The sequence below is a fragment of the Balaenoptera physalus genome (assembly GCF_965194825.1).
Source record: "Balaenoptera physalus genome assembly, chromosome: 21".
NCBI lineage: Eukaryota > Metazoa > Chordata > Mammalia > Artiodactyla > Balaenopteridae > Balaenoptera > Balaenoptera physalus.
In genome coordinates this window covers 31,775,392-31,799,221 of record NC_138902.1, presented here as the reverse complement: position 1 = coordinate 31,799,221, position 23,830 = coordinate 31,775,392, and the positions used below count along the sequence as shown (strand labels likewise).

The 23,830-nt window shown below is 42.8% G+C and overlaps 1 protein-coding gene across 16 annotated transcripts; it reads left to right on the top strand.

Annotated features, from left to right (window-relative positions):
• The first annotated feature begins 84 nt into the window (after window positions 1–84).
• LOC309651803 (uncharacterized protein) lies at window positions 85–22,094 on the top strand. Of its 16 annotated transcripts, none has more exons than XR_014258396.1 (7): window positions 85–281; window positions 677–841; window positions 3,196–3,330; window positions 8,991–9,208; window positions 9,492–9,656; window positions 10,562–10,721; window positions 18,795–22,094. XR_014258396.1 is itself a non-coding variant. In XM_082444872.1 (6 exons), exons 2-5 carry the CDS (start codon window positions 832–834, stop codon window positions 9,610–9,612), a joined length of 390 nt encoding a protein of 129 aa, XP_082300998.1. In that variant the 5' UTR covers window positions 85–281; window positions 677–831; the 3' UTR covers window positions 9,613–9,656; window positions 10,562–14,958. The 16 variants fall into 16 exon arrangements, 1 of the variants encoding a protein (XP_082300998.1); XR_014258397.1 differs by having other exon boundaries at window positions 18,792–22,094; XR_014258401.1 differs by lacking the exon at window positions 18,795–22,094 and adding an exon at window positions 10,873–14,958.
• The last annotated feature ends 1,736 nt before the right edge of the window (window positions 22,095–23,830 follow it).

Here is a 23,830-nt window from a genome sequence, read left to right as displayed (position 1 = left end):
CACCCCCCGCCCTCCTGGTGCCTCGCTCCCTCCCTCCCTCCGTCCCTCGCTCGCTCCCCCCTCCGCCCTCCTCCCTCCGCCCTTCCTCCCCAGTGTTTGTTTCAAGCTTGTGCAACTGGGAGGTGGAGGCGGAGGGAGGGCGCGAGCTGCCCGGCCTGGAGGTGCGGAAGTTCGCCGCCGCTGTTCATTGGCAGGCAGCGCCGCTTTCATCATTTCTCAGAAAAGTCAATTTCATTTTCACTTCCCCACGTCGCGGCAGCGGGAGCAACAAGCGGCTGCGCGTGAGTCTGCTGCTCGCACACCCGGGCGCTCACACTCGAGTGGGGGTCCGGGGGGTGGGGTACTGGGCGCGAGCTTGGGTTCCGGCCGTAAGCTGGCGGCGGTAGGAGGGGACAGCAGGTACCTACCTGACTCTCCATCCTAAGGGTCACCTGAAGGTAGGGAAGGAGGGAGGAAGAGGGCGTGTCGGGAGGCAAAGCTCTTGCCATGCAGTTGGTGGGGCAGGTGTCAGCGGTGTTTAGAGCCTGTTTTCTGAGTGAATAAAAATTCACTTTGTAACACTGCCCACTTCCAAGGAACATGAGGAGCAATTAACTGACAAGAGAGCATTACTTAGATACTAGTGCAATAACTGGGCCAAGTAACGCATCCTTAACTTTATTTGAACCCTTATCAGTAGCTGAGTGTGTAACCATTTGAAGGGCAGCTGTCATCAGGGACACCACCTGGAGCTCCGCCTGGGGGCGAAAAGGAAGGCCTTCCCCTAGTAAGTCACCAGCAGCGTCCTCCCAGACTGAGTGTGCAACAGAAGTTCCCTCCCTGCAGGATGAGATGGGCAAGGGTGAGAGCTAATTTTCCTGAAAGATGTCTTAATGTGGCTGGTCCAGGAGAGGGGTTTTATACTGTAGTACATGCAGCTAGGTTCAAATTTGGCCTCTTTAACTTACTAGCTGGGCATCCCCAGTCAAGTTGCTTAACCTAATGCCTCAGTATTCAATGCCTTGAAATGGGGATGAGTGAGAGAATGCAAGAATACAGGGGCAGCACCTGCCACCTTCAAGGTGTGTTAGCTCAAACTGATACAGTTCACTTGGGACCTGCCGTTTTTGGGGTCCCTTGTTTTAAAGTATAGATTCTCACCTGGTTATACCTGTTTCTTCCCCCACATGCAGTTTCATTGGCCTTCTCCCAAACTTCTCTCCCAGACACAGAAAGTCCCTTCCTGAGAGGCCAGAGCTACATATATGTAAACACTTTTCTAAAAACATAGCTCCAACACCCTCTTTGTCACAGAAGTATTGAGTTCTATGGACTGGAAAAAGAAAAGTATCTCAATGCTTTTGGTGAGGAGACAGCTGAGGGTTTAGGCTTCTGTTTTGTGGCCGTGGTCTCAAAAATAGATTTCCCATGCACCATTATTTCTTATCCCCTCATAGAATACTATTTGACCCAGCCAGTCACTTTCTTATTTCATAAAGCAATGACTATTATAGGTGATTAGAGTAACTGTATACAAACTCTGTAGGACAGTTGTCACTCTTTACCACCCATGGGCCCAAGTTAAAAACCCAGTAGTCCTTAATGTTTTCCTTCCCCCCAACACACATCCAATCAGTAGTATCCTACTGACCTGTTGATGCTGACCCCAAATCTCTCTGGGCCTGGCCCCTCCTCCATCCCCTTTGCATCGCCTTTATTCAGCTATGGCAGTGGCCTCAGAACTGGGCTTCTTAACTCGGGCTCATCCAGGTTAACAGCCAAGTTAAGCAGAAAATCAACTTCAGGTGAAGCACAATTCCAATCCAAACTCCACCCCTCAAAAATCTCTCCACAGCCTTCAGAATAAAGTCCATATTATTTGACAAGACATAAAAAGCCCATTATAATCTGGCACCAAACTTCTTTTCCAGCCCCATCTCCTGCTACTGTGCCCCACAAGCTCTACACCCCTCCCTTGTCAACCCAGCTTCCATTCCTTTCGGTAAAACAGCAGAGCCATCCTCTTGTTCGTTGTTTTGTCCTTAGCATGGTGTCCAGCACAGAGGCACTCAACTACTTGGGAATTAATAGGTACTTGCCCTGGGTTCTCAAAAAATATTTTAGACTTTATCAGAGTATTTTTAATATAAATGTAATCGATATTTATTGTGCAGAATGCAGGAAGTACAGAAAAGTTGAAAAGAAAATATGACACCTGCAATCTTACCAGTAAGGAATAGACCTGGTGATATTTTATGTATTTCCTTCTAGTAATTTTTTTGGCTCCACCATGCAGCATGCAGGGCTCTTAGTTCCCTGACCAGGAATCGAACCTGTGCCCCCTGCAGTGGAAACACCGAGTCTTAACCACTGGACTGCCAGAGAAGTCCCTCTAGTAATTTTTCTAAAGGGCCATTTCCAGTCCTCATCTGCTCAGCGTCTCTGTATCAGTTAATAATTCCCATCATACTGCCCGATGCCTATGTGACATCCTTCTCCTGTTTTATTTCTCGGCTGGCTCCTCTTCTGCTGCCAGCCTCCTAAATTATGGTGTTTCTAGATATTCTGTCTTCACCCCTCCTATTTTCTAATTCTACATGCTTTCTCTTTGAGTGCTCTCACCCACATCCAAAACTTCAGATATCACTATTTGGTGATAACTCCATCATCTATAATTTCTAAGCTCTGGATGCATTTATTCTAGATGTTCCTCGGGTACAACAAATTATTTATGTCCAAAACTAAACTCATAACATCTTTCCCTACCACCTTGTATTTGTCACTTCATTAACCAGCCAGGAAACTGGGAGACATCACCAACTCCCACCTTTCCTGAGCCCCCGGAGCTCCCTGGGCATGGGTATCATTTCCAACTTCCAGGCCCCTAAACTGATAAAACATAGACTGAATTTCATTCTGTTCTTATGCCCTTGAAGACATGTAAATATGACCCCAAAATCCACTGTGTATTGATATACATCGTCAAGAAATATTTTAGCCCTTTGATGAGATGCACACAGTCATAAATCTCTGTGGAAAACGGATCAGTATAGCAAAATATAACCTTTTTGAAAGTTTCTGGAAAAAATAGCCTTTGCCATACCAAAGAAATCTGACCAAACACCTGGTCTAAAGCAACAGATGTTGTTTGAGCAGTGCAGTATATTGAAACTAGAGTGAGCTCCTGAGTGAGGCGTGTTTATGTTTCACCTGCAGGATGGAACATCCTAGGACCGTCTACCTGGATGCATCAGGACTCATTTCTTTTCAAGGGAGTCGAGAAAGGAGAGTGATTACTTGGCCATGTAGCAATTGACCTCTCCATGATTGAAACTTAAAGATACAGTCAAGGTTAGCCCCTCTCAAATGGGTTTTTAATTTATTTTTCTAATAAATGAGAATAGTTTGATAAAATAATCATTTAAGCAATAATCCTTTATTGAGTCAAGCAATAATCATTTATTGAATGCCCAAGAACTTTTCTTGTGAACAAAACAAATGAAAATATCTGCCTTCCAAGAAGTTGTCTTACAGTCTAGTAAATTGGAATGTTAATTTCCATTGTATCATCCTAGTAATGGCTCGGACATCACCTCCATCTATAATCGCAGTCTTTATAACTGTACATTAAAGTTATGAATGTAGAATATGATGGCATGCTCACTAAAGGGTTAAGTATTTATAGCTGTTGATTAAATCAGTGCCCCCCTCATCAGTCTGTCAGTTGATGCCCTAATTTTCCCCACAGTATCTCTGGTACCACTTCGGTCCTGGCCACCAAGGCTCTCTTCCATGCTGCTATAATTTAGCAGACGTTATAAAATCATGGAAAATGAGTGTTCCACACTTGCCAGAGCAGTTGGCCAATACAAAGCAAAGAATATCATTGTGAAGTCCACACTGAATACAGCCATATTAGATTGCAGTTGAAACAGTAGAACTGCAAAGATGTTGAAAAAGCCATCAATCAAAGTTCAGGGACCATAGGCATCAAGTTGGAGAAATATTACCTCATGTAACAGTTTCTTCCATTTTGCTAGAAACTCTAAAATGAGGTGCATTTTGTTGCAATTATTCTCTGAAAATAATGAATTTAAATTGAGTAATATATTGCCCAATCCTTAGTAATAAATATTAATTTTGTCCTGTTCTTCTGATGAAGGGAAGAAATACTCTTTAAAAGTGCCAGGATCTGTGTGTGTGTGTGTGTGTGTGTGTGTGTATGGGGGCAGAGAGGGAGAGAGAGATGAGTGAATTTTTCTTGTCCAAAAGGAAGGGTTTCAACTTTGAAAACTTCAAAAAATTTTTTTTGCTATAATTTCTCTGTCTCATCCCAAATGGCTTTGAAATATTCATTATTTCTCTAAGGTGATAAACTATAAAGTAGTGCTTTTAAAGTCAGAAAGAAAAAGTGCCTATAGTCTTGCCTTGAGGTTCTTTAGAAAAAATTACTATAATAGTTTCAAGTATTAAAAATATTTTAGGGACTTTGCTGGTGGCGCAGTGGTTAAGAATCCGCCTGCCAATGCAGGGGACACAGGTTCGAGCCCTGGTCCAGGAAGATCCCACATGCCTCGGAGCAACTAAGCCCGTGCGCCACAACTACTGAGCCTGCGCCCATGAGCCACAACTACTGAGCCTGCGTGCCACAACTACTGAAGCCCATGCACCTAGAGCCTGTGCTCCACAACAAGAGAAGCCACCGCAATGAGAAGCCCGTGAACCGCAATGAAGAGTAGCCCCTGCTCACCGCAACTAGAGAAAGCCCGCGCACAGCAACGAAGACCCAATGCAGCCAAAAATAAATAAATAAAATTAAAAAAAATTTTTTTAAATAAATTTCCAGTTTGTAACATAAATTCAGCAAACCACATAATTCACTGAATCCGAATATTTGAAGAATTTTTGTTACAGCTTCCACCATTTTCCTATAAGCTCCTCATTCACAGCATGTGAACCTTGATGATGTTCAGTCTGTTCTCTTTGTCTCCAAACTTATGAGCATTTTGAATAACACACCTTATCCTATTGGAAAATGTTTGGAAGTTTGCCAATCAGAAAGACAGAAGAGTCAGAAAACAAAGGATTGACAGTATTTTTAAATACTCCTACTTCCTCAGAAAGTTTCATCTCCACTACATCCAAAAGGTGCACGACAATTCACACACACACCTCTCGGCGCTGCCTCCTTCTCCTGAGATGCAACTCCAAGACATTTCCTAGCCGTGCTCCTGACAAGCCGGTAAGAACAAGGCAGGACCAACCCCTGCTCTCCTGGAGCTTACATTCTAGTGGGGGTGATGCCAACAGACAGACAAACCAAGGAAATAGTTACAGATTTGTATCCGTGTCCTGAGGGAAACAAACAGGACTTTGGATAGAAAATACTGGGGGATCTAGGCGGTCAAGGAAGGTTTCTCAAGGAGAAAATGACATTTAAGCCAAAACTTGGAGGAGAGGAGACTGTATTCATTTCCTGGGGCTGCCATAACACAGTACCACAAGCCAGGTGGTGGAAGTAACAGAAGTGCATTGCCTCTCAGTTCTGGAAGCTGGAAGTCCAAGATCAAGGTGTCCACAGGGTTGGCTCCTTCTGAGGGTTATGGGGGAAGGACCTGTTCCTTGCCTCCTGGCTTCTGGTGGTAGGCCAGCAATCCTGGGCATTCTTCGGCTTGTAGCAGCATCACTCCATCTCTGCCTTCATCTTCACGTGGTGTTCTCCCTGGATGTGTGTCTGTATCCAAATTTCCCTGTTTTACAGGGACATTAGTCTTACTGGATTAGGGGCCCACCATACTCCAATATGATCTCATCTTAATTCATTACATCTGCAAAGACAATCTGAGGTATTGCGGGATTGGGATTTCAACATATGAATTTTGAGGGGGACACACTTCAACACGTAACTGATATCAATTGTGTGACGAAGCCCCGAGCCAGGGGAAAGATTGAAGACAAAGGCCCTGAAAAGCAAAAGGGTCTGGCATATTCTGGAAACCAAAAGAAGGTGAATGTGACTTCAGAGTTCTGAATGAGGGTAAGAAGGACACAGGCAGGTGGGCAGAGGCCAGATCAAGGACTTTGGATTTTATTCTAAGATCAATGGGAAGATTTTGAAGGGTTCTGTAGTTTTAAAAGGTCACGCTATAAATTTCCCAACTGTCTCCTCAACGTCAATGAGATGCAAGGATTTCTTAATTTGTGGATTTCTCAGAAGAATTTGTAACTGTTCTTGCACTGACCTCTCAGTTCATTACATGATGAATTTGTTGAGGAAACAATGCATTGGGGATATTTTGAAACAGTTTAATCTTCTTTTTCATTTCTTTTTGGTATTCCTAAGGTATTTCTTTCCCTTTAACTTTCTCTCTGATTTTCATCTCCACAAATAAATGAAGTAAATTTTTACTTCATTCTTTTTACCCTACCCCCATAAAAACTTCCCTTAAAAAAAAAAGAAGATATATTCAACTGTGGATTCCAGGCACATGCTATTTTCCTCAGACTGTTTTGAGTGAATGATGATAATTTTCAGAGATTGTGTCACCACAAAATCAACATTCATTCCAAAATTTAATGGTTTCAAATGTATTTCTTTTTTTTTGATTTCTAAAAATTTTCAAATTTCTTTTCCATCAGAAACCCCTTGTGTGTAATAAATAGTTTCCACAAAACTGAATTTTTGTTGGCAGAACAATCGGCGTAAGTAAAACTTCACGATTTGCCTTGGATGTTTTGTAATTTGAAAGCAAATGTTGATTTAAACAGCCCACCACTATTTTCTCAATGTCCAGCTGTGGATGCTGGGTTTTTAGCACCACTTCTCTCCGGACAACCAAAAAAAAATATCACTTTCTTTCCTGTTTTACATATTGAGTTTCTGCGTAAGATTTCATTTGGGGAAAAGGTTCTGTCGCTTTAAAAAAAAATGTGAAAAAGATCAAAGCCACCAATACTACTGGCAGTTAGTTTTGCTTCATTTTCCTATAACTGGAGATAAGAAAGAAAACACGACAAACCATAAGTGAAGAACCTTAAGACTGAAGGAGAGAAAGAAATATGCAGACCCAGGAACAGACGCCCGAGGGAGGGTTGATGGGTGAGTTCACGCTGGGTGGCTGGGCGGAGCCAGCCTCGGCGGAGGGGCCAACATTGTAGGTTCACCCTCACTTGAGTTGCTCAGATTGTCTCCATAGTTCCTTGTTTTTATTTCCTACCTTGATGAGAACTTTTCATCTTTTCAGGGATGCAGAACCAACAGATTCATGACGACTCGTTTCACAATGTATGTGGTTGATGTCATGTTTATATGACACTTTTCACCAAGCCTTTTCCCTCATTGAGAAATTAGAGGAACACTAACCCAGCCCTGTCATCTTCCACAATGCTTACAAATATTTTACCACATATACACTCTTATTGGTATTTTTGCTTATGATGAACTTAAGTAAGATAGTAGGAAATTTATGCTCCATCGAGGGTAAAAGGAAAACAAAGTTTTATATGTACAGTAAGGTCACCCTAAAGATGTTCATATAAGTAAGGTGAAAAGGAACTACATCAAAACATTAATAGTGGGTGTCTTTGAGGAGTGGAACTATGGGTGATTTTCTTCCTTTTGAAAAATTAACATTTTTAAGAATAGATTTTCCTTTTATTAATGTAAACATTTTAATATATTTTTATAGGTGATTTCAGAAAATTATTTCTTGATATGCTTATGATTTTTATGTAAAGGACTTGTAAGGTTTTTTTTAAGTTTATTTATTTTATTTTTGGCTGCGTTGGGTCTTCGTTGCTGTGCGTGGGCTTTTCTCTAGTTGCGGTGAATGGGGGCTACTCTTCGTTGCAGTGCACGGGCTTCTCATCCCGGTGGCTTCTCTTGTTGCAGAGCACGGCCTCTAGGCGTGCGGGCTTCAGTAGTTGTGGCTCGCGGGTTCTAGAGCACAGGCTCAGTAGTTGTGGCGCACGGGCTTAGTTGCTCGTGGCATGTGGGATCTTCCCGGACCAGGGCTCGAACCCGTGTCCCCTGCATTGGCAGGCAGATTCTTAACCACTGCACCACCAGGGAAGCCTGACTTGTAAGTTTTAGCTAGTTTTATCCATGGGACTTCAAAAAACAAAGCACTGGTTAATACATCTTATATTTTACACTACATTCTTATAAGAATTTTTAAATCTCTGTGTAGAAGATAATTTTTTCCTACAAATGCTATATAGTTTCTCCCAGTCTTCAATTTTATCAAAATATTCATTTTTAATGACTCTCCAAACAGGACTCTCCAAAGGAACATATAAAAACAAACTAACGTGTGTCCAGATCAATGGCTATTAATAAGTGATACATTCCATAATCATTATTAATATTTAAATAAGCTTTTGCTTTGATTCACATCATGTTTTAAATATGCCGTTTGAAAAAGTTTGACTTAGGAGAAATCTATAACAACTAAAGAATCTCTTCTACTTGTAAAGTTTCATTTCATTTGTATGCAAGAATATTACTATATTCTTAGCAATCAAATTCAAATTCTTAGATCTCAAACATGAATGAAGACTCTAAGCAAAATATCAAAATTTTATGTTAAATTTTTTCTTTTTTTGCCTTTCTTCTTTCTGGCACTTTCACATTTAGTCATCATATTTCCTATTTTGCTTGCTCAATTTCCACGTATAACAGGATTAGCAGAAGGGAGAGAAAACAACTTATTTGAAGGCAGTAAAGGGTAGGATGTCTCTCTCTGTCTCTGTCTCTGTCTCTCTCTGTCTCTCACACACACACACACACACACACACACACACACACACACACACACACACAGTAGAGGAGGATTCTCTGCATGCAGAAACTCAATTCAGAACATTTTTCCCACAGAAGTAATAAGAAACCATGATGGTACAAGTATATAGTTTTCCTTCATTATGGGTTAAATTAAGAGTTTGTGGGCTGGCCCGGGAATACACCATTTTATAACATTGTACACATGGGAAACTTTCATTCTGAAATCTAGACAGCTGTTTTCAAAAGACACTATGAGGGCTCAGTGCCTTGTGTGGGCCTGCGGCTGCCCACCCTCCACAGGACCATGCTCAGCAATTTTGGAGGCAACAAAGAAGAAAGAGGCCTGCTTCCCGATCTTGAGGCATTTGCGGTCCACGTTGGGAGACAGGGCCCACAGTGCAAAGATGATTATTTCAAGACAGAAATGGCATGTGGCCCCACTCCCAGGTAACATTTTAATACATTCATTTATCTGTTCATTCAGCATCTGTTTCTTGACTTTATAGTAATTATCTCTCTATTTTTATAGTCTAAATGATATTTTCTAATATAAATAATACATGATTATAGAAGAATATTAGAGCAATACAGACTTCTTTGTAGTGACAAAATCAGAAAGAACTTGAATGTTGATAACTGAATGATTGAATAAACTGGGGTTGATCCATTCTGTGGGATGTTATGCACCAATAAAAAAGAACAAATTAAGAATATCTGTTGTTCTGGACAGGGGACCAGGATGTATTATAAAGAATGAAGATCAAGATGCAAAGAAAGGTTCATATTTTGATCTCCTTTTTGCAAAGACAACAGTGGACACCCCCCAAAAAAGTTTGAATTTAAAAGGATAAAGGTGTAGATATGAAGCTGTTAATATTGGTCACCTTAAGGACAGGTGAGCTACTAATTTTTTTCTTTATTTATTTTTGTACTGAGGAAAAAGATGATAGGGCTTCCCTGGTGGCGCAGTGGTTGAGAATCTGCCTGCCAATGCAGGGGACACGGGTTTGAGCCCTGGTCTGGGAAGATCCCACATGCCACAGAGCAACTAGGCCCTTGAGCCACAACTACTGAGCCTGTGCGTCTGGAGCCTGTGCTCCGCAACGAGAGAGGCCGCGACAGTGAGAGGCCCGCGCACCGTGATGAAGAGTGGCCCCCGCTCGCCACAACTAAAGAAAGCCCTCGCACAGAAACGAAGACCCAACACAGTCAAAAATAAATAAATAAATAAATTTAAGAACAGTTTTTCCTTTAAAAAAAAAAAAACGATGATAATTTTAAAACAAAATGAAAATTTGGAAATACAGAGCAGATTAAAGAGAAAGATTAAAATCACTTTGATTTCTGATTTCTGTTTTGCTTGGTATTGTATGTGTGTGTCAGAGAGAGAAGGAGAGAGAGAGAAACTGCCCTTGATAATTATCAATAGACTTTTTTAAAAAAAATAATTTTGCTTGTGGCCTTTTTTCAAGTTTATTTATTTATTTATTTATTTTTGGCTGTGTTGGGTCTTCGTTTCTGTGTGAGGGCTTTCTCTAGTTGTGGCAAGCGGGGGCCACTCTTCATCGCAATGCGCGGGCCTCTCACTATCGCGGCCTCTCTTGCTGCGGAGCACAGGCTCCAGATGCGCAGGCTCAGTAGTTGTGGCTCACAGGCCCAGTTGCTCCGCGGCATGTGGGATCTTCCCAGACCAGGGCTCGAACCCGTGTCCCCTGCATTGGCAGGCAGATTCTCAACCACTGCGACACCAGGGAAGCCCTAGACTTTTCTTGAGTGTCCACTATGTTTATATCACTTCAGGGCCCTTCTGGTAAGAGTGCTTTAACCCAGAGCCACCCAATAGACCCTCGATGGAGACACTTTTAAGCAGCTGGCGTTTCACTTCCCTATAAGATCCTCCTGCTCTCCCCGTGGGAAAGGCCCATCGTGGCCCTTTCTGTGCATATCTGCTACCTGAAAGGTAAGGAGGGGTTTCCTAAAGTGTAAGACCGTGGGAATAAAGGCCGTTGCTCTCATGCCAGCTTGAGCCCTGCTCTTGTTAAGGGTTCTCTGCTTCACCCTGATGCATTCTCCTACAGCATCTTACAGAACCACCACGGCTTCCCCTCCAGGCAGGCTGGATGCATTCACAGGAGGGAAGCAAGCAGCTGCTGGAGGCTGGCCCACTGAATACACTTGGAGAAAGTGCTGTGTGCGTTTCTGTTCACCATTACTGGTATGTCCGTGATGTCAGTTCAGTGGCCTCAGGAAAAGTAGAGACCTTAGTCCGGTCTTCTCTGAGGGTTATTCACCGAGTGATAGGTGTCCGTCACATCAGCATGACACCTTCATCAGTCAAGCCCAGAAATAAATGATTCCACATGGTAAACAAGAAAGCATAGTAAGGGTACCAAGGAACGGCTCAGGCTTCCTGCGGGTAGTGGGATTTGAGCTGTACCTTAAAGAGCAGGTTAAAAATAAATAAGCAATTAAAACAACTATACCCCAATAAAAAAAATAAAAATAAAATAAAATGCTCACACAATAAATAAATGAGCAATTAAAAATAGATTTGTGTGTGTGTGTGTGTGTGTGTGTGTTATACTTAACAGCCAGCTTTAAAAATCCTTCACAGAAGCTTTCAGACTTTAAAATGTCCTCTCATCCCACACAGAACAGCCATCTAACAAATTCATCTGGTCCTACAGTCCAGGCCAGTTCTGTGTTTAGGCCAAAGGGATTTTGTTGAATTATACATTAAATATATTGGTATAGTTAGGAAACTAGTTTTTTCAGTTAAAAAGTGGATATGGGGGCAGAAAGACTCCTACATCCAACATGTGGAAGAAATATGTGCATTTAAGAAGATCGCTAAGGCAGCTCTTTGGCCTCTAAAACTATAGGCTGAGAACTATTTCCTTGGGATACTTTAACTGATTCCATGGAATGAAAGCGAAAGGTGACAGTCACCAGATCAGTGCCTGCAGATGTGAATTCCTTGGAAGCTCTTAGGTTAGGGCGTGTATCAGCGGACGGGCTGATGTAATGTAGTGGATCTGTCCATGGCCACGTTCAGCATGTACAGAAGAGTAGCCTCAAGTTATTTGTTAAATCAGCATTCCGCTCACAAGTTACTTTAATTACATGGCTATGATGATTCCAGACAGCGGTGAAAACTAAAGAAGAAAATATCTAATGCTCAGATGTTGAGCTTGTGGTCACGTAGGCAAAACACCTGTGCACTAAACTAGTATTTTATCTAGATGTTTGATGACCTCTAACCCTTTTTCTATATACTTCATTTCTTCCTATTAGCCAGTAAAAAGCTCAAATTAGATTAAAATTTAATTTATCTCCAAGTTTAGGCTTTAATGAAACAAAAATAAAGGAATTATAAGAGTCCTGTTTTCTGCTACAAAAATGTGGGAGACTCTGGTTTCAGAGTGACAGAGTAAAGACATACCCACCCAACCACCGTCTCTCAAAATTCACCAAGAAACATCAAGGAAAACAGGTAACAGAAATGCATCATTTGGATCAAAAATCCATCATTTGGAAACTAGGAGATGTCTGTGCCCACAGTATATAGAGAGAGAATTTGGAAAGATGAATATCAAAGACTAAGCAGAGAGAAGGAAGGTCGAACCTTAGTGGCTGCAAAGGGAGTTGAGGAGTGAGCTAATTTTCCATACAGAACCCAGAAAAGCACAGGAATGGGAACAACTGGGCAGGGGGCAGCAGGATTAAATTGATCCCTCCAGTTCTCCACCCCCACCCAGTTCCCAAGCAGTTTGTTGACCTCTCTTCTCCCTCCAGATTCTGAGGTGAGCAGAGGTGGAGTTCCATCTGAAGCAAGAGAATTGAGGGAGTCTGTGTGTGGAACAGTGAAATCTCCATTTCTTTTCTACTGCTCAGACCCAGAACACCAACATCCAGAATAAAATTCCAAGAGAGGAGATTGGAGGGTGCTACCCCAGAGAAAATACTTGTAAACAGTGATATTTGCAGGGCCTCAGTAAAAACAACAACTGGTCCCCCGATCTGCCTCAGTGAAGACCACCAGTGTATAAGACCAACACATGTATGCTGAGCTTCTGGTCAGGTGAGCTTTTTGGTGCCTTACTTTTAAGAGTGAACACTCAAGGGCCAAGAGACACTCTAATATAACCATGATGAAAAAAAAACAGAACAAAGAACTCAGAGGAAACAAAGATGGTGTGGGAAAGAAAATGTCAAAAAATGTTAATATCATTAAAGATGTGAGAGAAGATATTACGTCTACAAAAGAAGAACAAAATGATATTAAAAGGAACAATTAGAGAATACAAAAGGGTTCCTAGAAATTAAAAATATGACAGAACATTTTTTTAATTCTATAGAATAACTGGAAGATAAAGTCAAGTAAATCTCAATATAAAGCATAATAAAATAATAAAGAAATGGACAATAGGAAAAAATAATAAAAAATGGATACTCAGTGCAAGAGATCCAGTATCTAGTACAAATTTTAGAAGATGAGAATTGAGATAACCGTGGACAGGAAATTAGTAGAGGCATAAGAAAATTCCTCAGGAAATTTTGAGGGACATGATTTTCCAAATTTAAAAGGCACCCCAATGTCTAATTCAATATGTAAATGAAGATATGATGTGAAGATCTATATCAAGACATCACAATTAAGAAAGGAAGGGATAGTTTGGCCATGAAAGAGTGATAAGGACTAGACTTGACAACCTGCAGTAAACAACTAGAAAACTGGACAAAACATATGAAACAACAGTTTTTCAGGCAGCTTAGGACAATGACCCTTGAGAAAAGGGAATCAGATGAAGTGAGACCTGGGCTTTCTGTTGGCGGTGATTTCCATGCTGCAGCTGCAGGGATGGGGGGACCCAAATAGAAGCAGGGAAGAAACTGAGGAAACAAAGATCAGACATCAGAGAAGCTTGGGTAGATGGAAGTTGTGAGGCAGAGTTCTCAAAAAGACGTAGTTACACAGAAAAAGAGCTCCAGAAATTTGTACGGTCCCCTCTAGCGTTTGCTGAGTTCTGGACTAGGCATGTGAAAACCAGAACTCCAAAAGGCTGGACAAACAATGACTGGGGCATGGTAAACGAAATATTCCTAGAGCTTACACAGACCTTGGAATTGATCAAATTCCCAACAGGCAGAATGGAGATGCCAAGCCATTTATGCCTCTCTGGTGGGGCTGAACAAACGCTAGAGCGGGGCTACTTTCCATATGTCTTAGAAAAATTAAAATCAGGTCTTGAAGGGATAAAGCTGAAATGCGAGTAAAACTATTTGCCTAGGGCTTCCATGGTGGCGCAGTGGTTAAGAATCTGCCTGCCAATGCAGGGGACACGGGTTCGAGCCCTGGTCTGGGAAGATCCCACATGCCGCGGAGCAACTAAGCCCATGAGCCACAGCTACTGAGCCTGCGCGTCTGGAGCCTGTGCTCCGCAACGGGAGAGGCCGCGACGGTGAGAGGCCCGTGCACCACGATGAAGAGTGGCCCCCGCTCGCCGCAACTGGAGAAAGCCCTCGCACAGAAACGAAGACCCAACACAGCCAAAAATAAATAAATAAATAAATAAATAAATAAATAAATAAATAAATAAATTTAAAAAACAAAACAAAACAAAAAAAACTATTTACCTAAACAAAGCCAAAAACTCATTAAAGATGAAAAATCAAACAAGAATTCAAACATTCAGCAACATAAAATACACAATGTCTAAAATCTAATAAAAAATTACTAAACATGCCAAGAAGTAAGAAAACATGACCGAGAATCAAGAAAAAAAAGCAGTAGGAATAGATACAAATAAAAGCTAGATATGATGGAAGTAGAAGACAAAGATTTTTTTTTTAAAGATCTTATAATTGTGAACACATATTTAAAGGAATATGAACCTAATGAGAAAGAGAAAAGGAAGATATCAAAAAGAAATAAATGAAAATTCTAAGATAAAAAGTACACCATCTGAAAGTTTAACTGGATGAACCCAGAACCAGATCTTGGTTTCTAAATCCATTCTCCAATAAAAGAAACCAGGACTTCTTGGAGAAATGAGATTCTAGAGCTGGGGCAGAGAATATACAGAAAGCAAGAAAGTTCTCAAAAAAACAAAATGATGGAGGCATGTCAAAGGAACAAAGGAGCCAAATGAAAGACCTATGCTGAAACAGTTTGAACAAAAAAAAAAAAAAGAAAATATTGGATTATAACTCAAAGTATAAAATAAATATTGATGAGTCCATACTAATAAAAATCAATGATAATAAATAAATAAATGCAAATATGCATACAGAAAAATTTCAAATAATTTTATGTAGGTCCTACTCCCTCAAGGAGGTAGAGCATAATTCTAATCCCTTAAGTGTGGGATGCACCTAGTGAATTCCTTCCAAAGAGAACAGTATGGAAATAGAGGCAAAGATAACTTTATAGTGGAGAAACTTGACAAACTACCTCACCCAAGTGATCAAAGTTAACATCATCAGTGATAAATCATGTTGATAGCATGAACCCTTAATATGATGTAATGAAAATGACTCAGTGGCCTTTGTATCAAAAATCTGTAACTCCAATGTGGTAGGCAGAATAATGGCCCCCCAAATGTCCATATTCTAAACCCCAGAATATATTACTTTATGGGAAAAGAGACTTTGCAGATGAGATTAAGGATAGGGACCTTGAGATCCAGAGACTACCCTGGATTATCTGGGTGAACCCAGTCTAATCACATGAGTCCTTAAAAGTGGAGACCTTTTACTGCTCTGTCGCCAGAGACAGAGAGAGAGATGTGACGATGGTAGCAGGTCAGAGACGGAAGGTCAGAGAGAGTTGCTCGGTTTGTAGATGGAGGAAGGGACCCCCAGCCAAGGGGTTGTAAATGGCCTCTAGAAGCTAAGACAAGGACACAGAATCCCCCAGAACTTCCAGAGAGGAATACAGCCCTCTGACACTTTGATTTTGACCCAGTGAGACTCACGTCAGACTTCTGACCTACAGAATTGTAAGTAATATATTTGTGTTGTATTGTTTAAGCCACTAAGTTTGTAGTAATTTATTACGACAGCAAAAAAAACCTAATACACTCGGTCTAACCATGCGGAAAACATCAGACCAACCCAAACTGAGGGACATTCCGCAAAATACCTCCTCAAAACTCTCAAAGGCATCCAAAACAAAAAAGTATGAGAAACTGTCACAACCTAGCGAAGCCTAAGGAGGCATGATAACTACATGTAATGTGGCATCCTAGAGGTGAAAAAGGACATTAGGTAAAAACTAAGGAAATCTGAATGAAGTATGGACTTTAGTTAATAGTAATATACCAACATTGGTTCATTAGCTGTAACAAATGTGTCACAGTAATGTAAAATGTTAGCAATAGGGGAAACTGGGTGAGGAGTATACAGGAACTCTGTACTATCTTTGCAGTTTTTCTGTAAATCTAAGACTCTTCTCAAATAAAAGTTTATTTCAAAAAAATTCACTGGATAGGAATAGCAGCAGATTAGGCACAAAAGGCCAGGGAATATGAAGTGATAGCAATACGATCTATCCACAATGAAGCACAGAGATTAAAAAAAAAAAAGACGGAAAGAAAATGAAAATATAAACAAAGACTGAGTGATCCTTTGGGGTAATGCGAAGCAATCTGACACACATATATTTAACTGAAATCCCAGAAAGAGAAAGAGAGAGGAATGGGGGGAGGCCAGAAAAAAATCTTTGAGGAAATAATGACCAAAAATTTTCCAAGTTTGATGAATCCCATAGATGCAAGAAGCTCAACAAACCTTAAGCAGGACAATCAATCAAACAAACAATAAAACACAGTGAGGTAAATCATAACCAAATTTCTGAAAACACATGATAAAGAGAAAAATCTTAAGAGCAGCCAGAGAAGAAAAAGGTATTATATAAAAAAAGAACAAAAATAAAGATGACAGTAGACTTGTCATCAGTTAAGGATCTGGAAATGAGATCATTCTGGGTCATCCTGGTGGGCCCTCAATCCAAAGACAAGTGTCCTTATAAAGAAGAGAAGAAGACACACCCACAGAGGACAAATCCACGTGAGGACAAAGGCAGAGACTACAGTGGTGCAGCTGCAAGCCAAGGAATGCTCGGAGCCATGGGAAACTGGAAGAGGCGAGGAAGGATTCTCCCCAGAGCCGTCCTGGGCCAAGAACTATGGTCATATGTATGCTTTGCTGTAAATATAATATTAATAACTACTGATTAACCACCTCTACCTTTCTAAGTACATAAAATCAAATAGGTGTAAAATCTTTAACCCTACAACTGTCTACTTCATGCCCAGATTCTGGGTTGGTTAGATTTTTATCACGCCTCATCTCAACCTCATGGTCTTATGTGGTCCCATATGGGATCCAGGGTGATTCAGCCCCCTTTTCCAAGTTGATAATTTGCCAATATCAGGCAAATTCGTGACTTTGGTGTTTCTTACATTTTTATGCCGATTCAATGCCAGATGAGATTAAGAGATTGGGAGAACATGGAATGGTGTATAAAGGTTGGTTTTTGTTAATTCTGGCAAAATGATCAAGTTTGGTTTTTTCTCTTGTACTTAAGGATAATTTTTAAAAACCTTTTCAATATGTTAATTCTTTTTTCCAATTTTATTGGGAAATAATTGACATACATCATTATATAAATTTAAGGCATACAGCATGATGGTTTGATTTACATGTTAATACTTTTAATGAGGACAACTAAATAGATTAAAACTAAATGTATTTTCAGAGCACCAATAAGGCCAGTGATCTCAATAAACCTTAATCAGTAGAAAATTTTAGCTATTTCATGTGGCTCAACAAAAATATGAATACACACACACACACACACACAAAACCTATCACAGAGTCATTAACAAAACTTAAGTGTGTGTCCACTCACTTTTCATGATATTATCTGACTTATTTTTAGTAGAATGACTCATTTTTCTGAGAGTGGTGAGAGATTTGGACCAAACCAGTATTCCAGCCTTTTTATCACCAAAGAAGGAAGGAAAGTGTAGGGAACGTACACTTACTGAGAACATGCTATGTACCAGGTGCTCTGCTCAAACACCTATCCCCCTGATGGGCCACTCCCTTTGAGGTTGGGGATCTAATTCCCATTCCAGGACTTTGTCGTCTCTTCCTGGTCTGATGGAGAAGGCTCCTTATTGGTATCTCTGCTTCTACTTTTGTCTCCTGACAGTCCACTCTAGACTCAGATGCACCAGAGTGTTATTAAAATATATCACGTCACACTCCTGCCTAAAGCCCCTCAGGCATTCCCCACAGCAATTAGAATAAAATCCGCTCTTGCTTCCATGGCCTACAAAACCCCTGCATGGGGTCTGGCTTGCGCCCACCTCATTCTCTCTCACTCCATCTGGGACTACTCTTTCTCCCACTCGCTCCCCATGCTTTAGCCCTGGGGTCAGCAAATGACAGCCCATGGGCAAAACCCAGCCAACTGCCTGTTTTTGTACAGCTCCCGAGCTGAGAATGGTTTTTACATTTTTAAACGGTTGGGAAAAAAATCAAAAGAAGAACACTATATTGTGACATGTGAAAATGATAGGCAATTCAATTACCAGTGTCCATAAATATGGTTTTGTTGGAACACAGCCACGCCCATCCGTGTATGCATCGTCCAGGGCGGCTTCTGTGCTACAAGAGCAGAGCAGTTGCGACCAAGACCGACTGGCCTAAAAGCTTAAGATATTTACTAGCTGGCCCTTTGCAAGAAAAGTTTGCTGAACCCCGCTTTCATCACACTGGTCTCCTTCCCGTTTCTAAAACTCGCCCTGTTCATTCTCTCCTCAGGGCTTTCTAGTTCCTGTTCTCTCTTCCTAGAATGTTCTTCTCCAGCTCTTTGCATGGCTGCTTTGTTCCATGAGGTCTCACTTAACATGGGCAAAACCAGCGGAAGGTCATACACTATCAGACTGCATCTCTTACCTGTAAGAGGGTCCCTGGGTAGAGAGACTGGATTGAAGGTCCCTTCTTTCCTTTCTGGCAGCAGCGAGGAAGGGAGACGCTTTCTGGAGGCCAGGCTCCGAACTGCACTGACCTGGTGATCTGTCCTGCAGTCCGGTCGGTGCGAATGGACGCTCCTCACCTGCACAGCAGAGCCTGAGGAGCTGCAGGAAGGGGGGGGGGAGCTCCATCTCCCAGGCTCCAGGGAACAGAGGAGCCGGCAGGGACCCTCCCCGGGGCCACTGCAGCCACGGCCCTGTCAGATTATAGCCAGCGAGGCGGTGCGCACTGCCCAGAACTCTTGGCACACTGTGTGAACAGGGGAAGGAGGGTGGGGTGTTCTTTCATCACAGCGCCCTGGTCCACAGGAGAAGTCAGTCGCCGTGTGGATAAAAAGGAACCTAGGGGCAGGACAGGAGTAAAGACGCAGACGTACAGAATGGACTTGAGGACACGGGGAGGGGAAAGGGTAAGCTGGGACGAAGGGAGAGAGTGGCATGGACATAGGTACACTACCAAATGTAAAATAGACAGCTAGTGGGAAGCAGCCGCATAGCACAGGGAGATCAGCTCGGTGCTTTGTGACCACCTAGAGGGGTGGGATAGGGAGGGAGGGAGGGAGACGCAAGAGGGAGGAGATATGGGGATATATGTTCATAAAAAAAGAAAAAAAAGGACCTGAATTGAGTGTGAGGTGGAGTAAAAGCGCACAGCTCTCAGACCAGAAGGCCTTCTCTCTCCACGCCAGCTGCAGGATCACGGACAGTCACCCTCCCTCCTCCGTGACATACCAACTGGTCTAAGCCTCTGAGAGATTCTTAAGGGGCCAGTGAGAAAACATTTGTAAAACTGCCTTGTAAATTATGACTTAAAGGAATATAAAGTCGCTCACTCACCCTCTCTTAATACCGTGAAACGAGAACACGAAATTCTACCAAATACACACCGCTGTGACAGCCCCACAATTAAGCCTATTTGGTTAAATTGGTACGTTCTTAAGTGTATCATTTTGTTCTTAAAATATAAAAAGAAAAGATGTGTATAAGATTTTAAGGGATGTTGGCTTAAAATGCAACTACATTCTGTGAGATGGAGGGCGGGCGTTGCTGGACGCAGCCATGAGAAAGGGAGATTCTGAAAAAGAAAAGGCGCAGACATAACAGATCGCGGCCAGCCAGGGAGAGAGATGCACCAATACCTCCCCTCACATTTATGTGGTAGTTTCAATTTGGAAACAGTATATTTCCCAAAGCAACTCAGTGAACCGGGCTCGGGGTACGAATGGTTTTCATGGAACCGAGTGTACTGAGTTCCAAGGGGAGCATTCTGACAGAGGCTATGGCCGGGGGAGGAGGGGCACTCACTCTGAATCGGGATTTAGAGTGAAATGCAGTAAATCCATAGAGAGTGAGGACAGTGCTGTGCTAAGGGCTGTTTTAACATAAACCAGTACGTCTGTGAAGGCTCGTGTGAGGGCCCGGGCCCTGGAGTCGGGAGACGGGGGCCCGAGCTGACGCTCTGACACGCTCTAGCCGTGAGAAGCTGCTCTCTGGGAGCCCAGTTTCTCTGTAAAATTGGGACAACGTGCTCTCTTGTGAGGAGTAGAGATACTGCATGTAAAGCAACTTGCACCGTGCCCTGCTCAAACGAAAGCTGTCATTACTGTGCTAACCTGCCAGGTCAGTCGCTGTTGAGACGCACACTTCGTTAAAATCATATCATCTTCACTAGGCTGCGAAGATACCAGTTTGCAAGCTTAGCTGACATTAGAAGCTGACAAATTCTACCTGCAATGCCTGGAGACGATTCACAATGAGAGCACGACGAGAACAGAGAGAACCATCTGCCTCCGCAGGTGCCAAGGTAGTGGGGGAGGGTCCTCCCTTGGCTGAGGTGTGGAGTGAGTCTGGGGTCTGACTCAGATAATTCCTGCAAGGCCAGAGCCACAGGAATTGCTCAGAATGGGACGCAGGGCCCAGGGAAAGAACTCTAGCTGAAATGAGCATTAGGCTGGAAAGGTAAGATTAGGAAGCAGAAAGTAGGCCGCGGGCCGGGAAAGGCCCGAGCGAGTGGTATATACAGCTAGATGGCTGACTGGGTTCTCTGAGCTGGGCTGTGGCCAGGGGCTCTTTCTTCCACTGCCACTGCAGAACTAGCTGCCCGTGCAAGTCAGTAACCTTTGTCACCCATCCCCACCCACTCAGAACTGGCCTCATCTTCCTGGATGGGTCCTTGCCCAGCTGCCTGTCACACCCCAGTGGTGTCCACAGCTCTGCTCCTTTCCTCACCTGCAAAGAACAAGAAAACAAAGAAGTGAGCAGAGGCTGGGCCAGGTGAAAGGCCAGCAGCTATAGGTGAGCAAGGAGACTCCAGGCCCCTAGCAGTCTGGAAGATGCCCTTGGTACAGGTGGAAGAGGCAATTCCATGTGGCAAAGGCCAACCCTTTTGCCCCCTTACAAAGCGATCTCTCAGCGTAGATCTACAGAAACTCACCAAGCATCTTCGAAGTTTGAGGCTTGGAGGGGCCGAGAGAGCAGCACAGGTTCTGATGAGAGTTGGACCTGAGTTCTAGTTTGTACTTGCTTTCCTCCGCCTCACATGCATTTCCCTGCCTGACTGCCACCACCAGCTGGCAGGTTGGATCACCGTGCAATTGTCCAACATTACTGGCCAATGTATAAGAGACAAAAGACGGTTTAGGATTATCGACAAAGAATGTATACAATGGTGGGGTGTGTTAAAGATGAATACTGGATATTTTTCAAGACTTAGTATAATCTTTCATATACAAATAGACTTTGTGGATTTCCAACAAGAAAATAGAGCATGTAGAATTGCTCAAACTTTATTGTACTACAGAAAATGTTATGGGCTGAATTGTGTCCCCCCCTCCAAATTCATATGTTGAAGTCCTAAACCTCAGTACCTCAGCACGTGACTGTATTTGGAGATGGGACCTTTAAAGAAGTAATTAACTTAAAGTAGAGTCATCAGAGTGGGCCCTAATCCAATGACTGGTGTCTTTATAAGAGGAGATTAGGACACAGAGACACCAACAGGTGCACCCACAGAGAGATGACCATCTGAACACAAAGCAAGAAGGCGCCGTCTGCAAGCCAAGGAGAGAGGCCTCGGAAGAAACCAACGCTGCCAACACCTTGATCTCAGACTCAGAACTGTGAGAATATACATTTCTGTTGTTTAAGCCACCCAGTCTGTGGTACTTTGTTGTGGCTGCCCTAGCAGACTAATGCAGAAAACCTATCAGCATCTTAATGATCAGTTTCGTATATGCTGGAACAGCATTAATCATCACTTTAAAAGTTTTATTAAAATTTATTCTGGACGTTTATTCATTTTTATTTGCTAGTTTTGTAGTATCACTGGTTTATAAATACTAACTTTCCTACCTTTACGTGTGTTCTTTGAACTTGATTCACACACATCCTCAAATGGCCAATCTCTGCCATTACAGAGAGACAAACACTTCCTGTGCATTCTCGGGCTATACCCCTAACCCCTGGCCAGCAGCTTGGAGACTGTGGTGGTTTTGTACGATGTCAGTGTAGCTAAGCTGGAACTATGGATCCCAGAAAACCTGAGCAACATTTGGAAGGCAGAAGTGAAACGGGAGCAGTGTTTGCAGGAAGTCAGAAGGTCCATGTGGGGTCAGGTGCCGTGGCAGCTCCCAGCACAGCGGTGCCTCCACTGGCTCACCTGGCGATGGAGGGCAGCAGCTCGGCCTCCAGGCCCTCCAGCTGCTTATTCAGCTTCTCCAAATCCTGGTTAAGTTTGCGTGTAACTCCACAGCGAAGTGCACCAGCTCTTCTGCAGGTCACCTTCATCACCGAAGTTGGAGGATTGGAGGCACGAGAGACCGAGGTGGGACACACGGGTTCCCATTCATCCATCCACACAGGTTCCAGTTTGCCCCTGCCATCTTCACTTCTCCACTTAGCATCCTTCCCCCCCTCCCCCCCACCTACCCCATGAAGCTTGTCCATCCCGCTGACTCAGGCCCAGGTCTTGACTCAGCATGGACAGATTGCACAGACTGCATCACCAGCTCCCATAATCATGTGTGTTCGAATCCCCACAATATATGCCTTACTTTGCTTAAAGTGGTTTTGCAACTCTGATCAAACTTTAACTGATACAGAAGTTGGAACCAGAGTGAGTGACGCTGTAATAGAAACCTAAAACACGTGCACTGGCTTTGGGACCGGCCTTGAACGTCTGTCGGTGGAGGCTCAAATAAACATGAGGAAAATATTCTTGGAATCTGGAAGGAAGGAGACATTTTTATACAGTGGTGGGAAGTTTAGCAACATTGACATCCATGGTAACTTGGAAAATAGAAACTGTACCGATGAACCATGTGATCTAGCCACAGAATTGTCCAGGCACAGTGTTGACAGTGCCACCTGGCCTCTTCCAACTCCTACATTAAAATGAGAGGGTATAAAGATAAGCTAAAGAACAAACACTTAAATATAAAGGTGACAGGTCTTGCTGAGTTTGAAAATAAAATTGTTTCTCATTCTCAGATGACAAGCAAATCTAAAATTATTAAATGGCTCTGGATCTGGTTCCGGTCAAGATGGAGTAAGCAGACTCCTCGGTCTCTCTCCCACTGATTCCGTCTATAAACCCTAGACAGAACACATAAAGCAACTAATGAAGACTGAAAGGAAATAATAGCAGGTAGATTGGCGAGGGAAATCAAAACTCCAAGAAGGTCCAGTAAGATGGTTGAGTGTCCTGGGTTTTTTTCCTTCCACATTTCTTGGCATAGATGCAGGACAACCTGGAACTCAGAACTGCTTAAGTGGCACACACAGGAAAAAGTGCAAGAGAAACTCTCTCTTTCTGATCAAAGGAAAGGACAGAGAGAGTCACAATCTTTGAGGGTCTTGGGGAGGGGAAGGGGCGTGAGTCACTGTGGCAGAGGGCAGCCTGCGGCAGACTGGATCACCCGAAGACGGCCACCACAGTATCTCCCTTCCCACATGCTCCTTTGACAATGTGATCTTGTCATCTCCCATCGAGAGGTGGAGTCTGCGTCTCTTCCCCTTGAACCTG

Bases quoted from the DNA above. Each gene is read 5' to 3' on its own strand.
- LOC309651803 (XM_082444872.1), top strand. The intron at 7,265-8,990 runs GTATGTGGTTGA...TCTGAAATCTAG, and splicing joins ATGACGACTCGTTTCACAAT to ACAGCTGTTTTCAAAAGACA. The intron at 9,209-9,491 runs GTAACATTTTAA...TGTTCTGGACAG, and splicing joins GCATGTGGCCCCACTCCCAG to GGGACCAGGATGTATTATAA.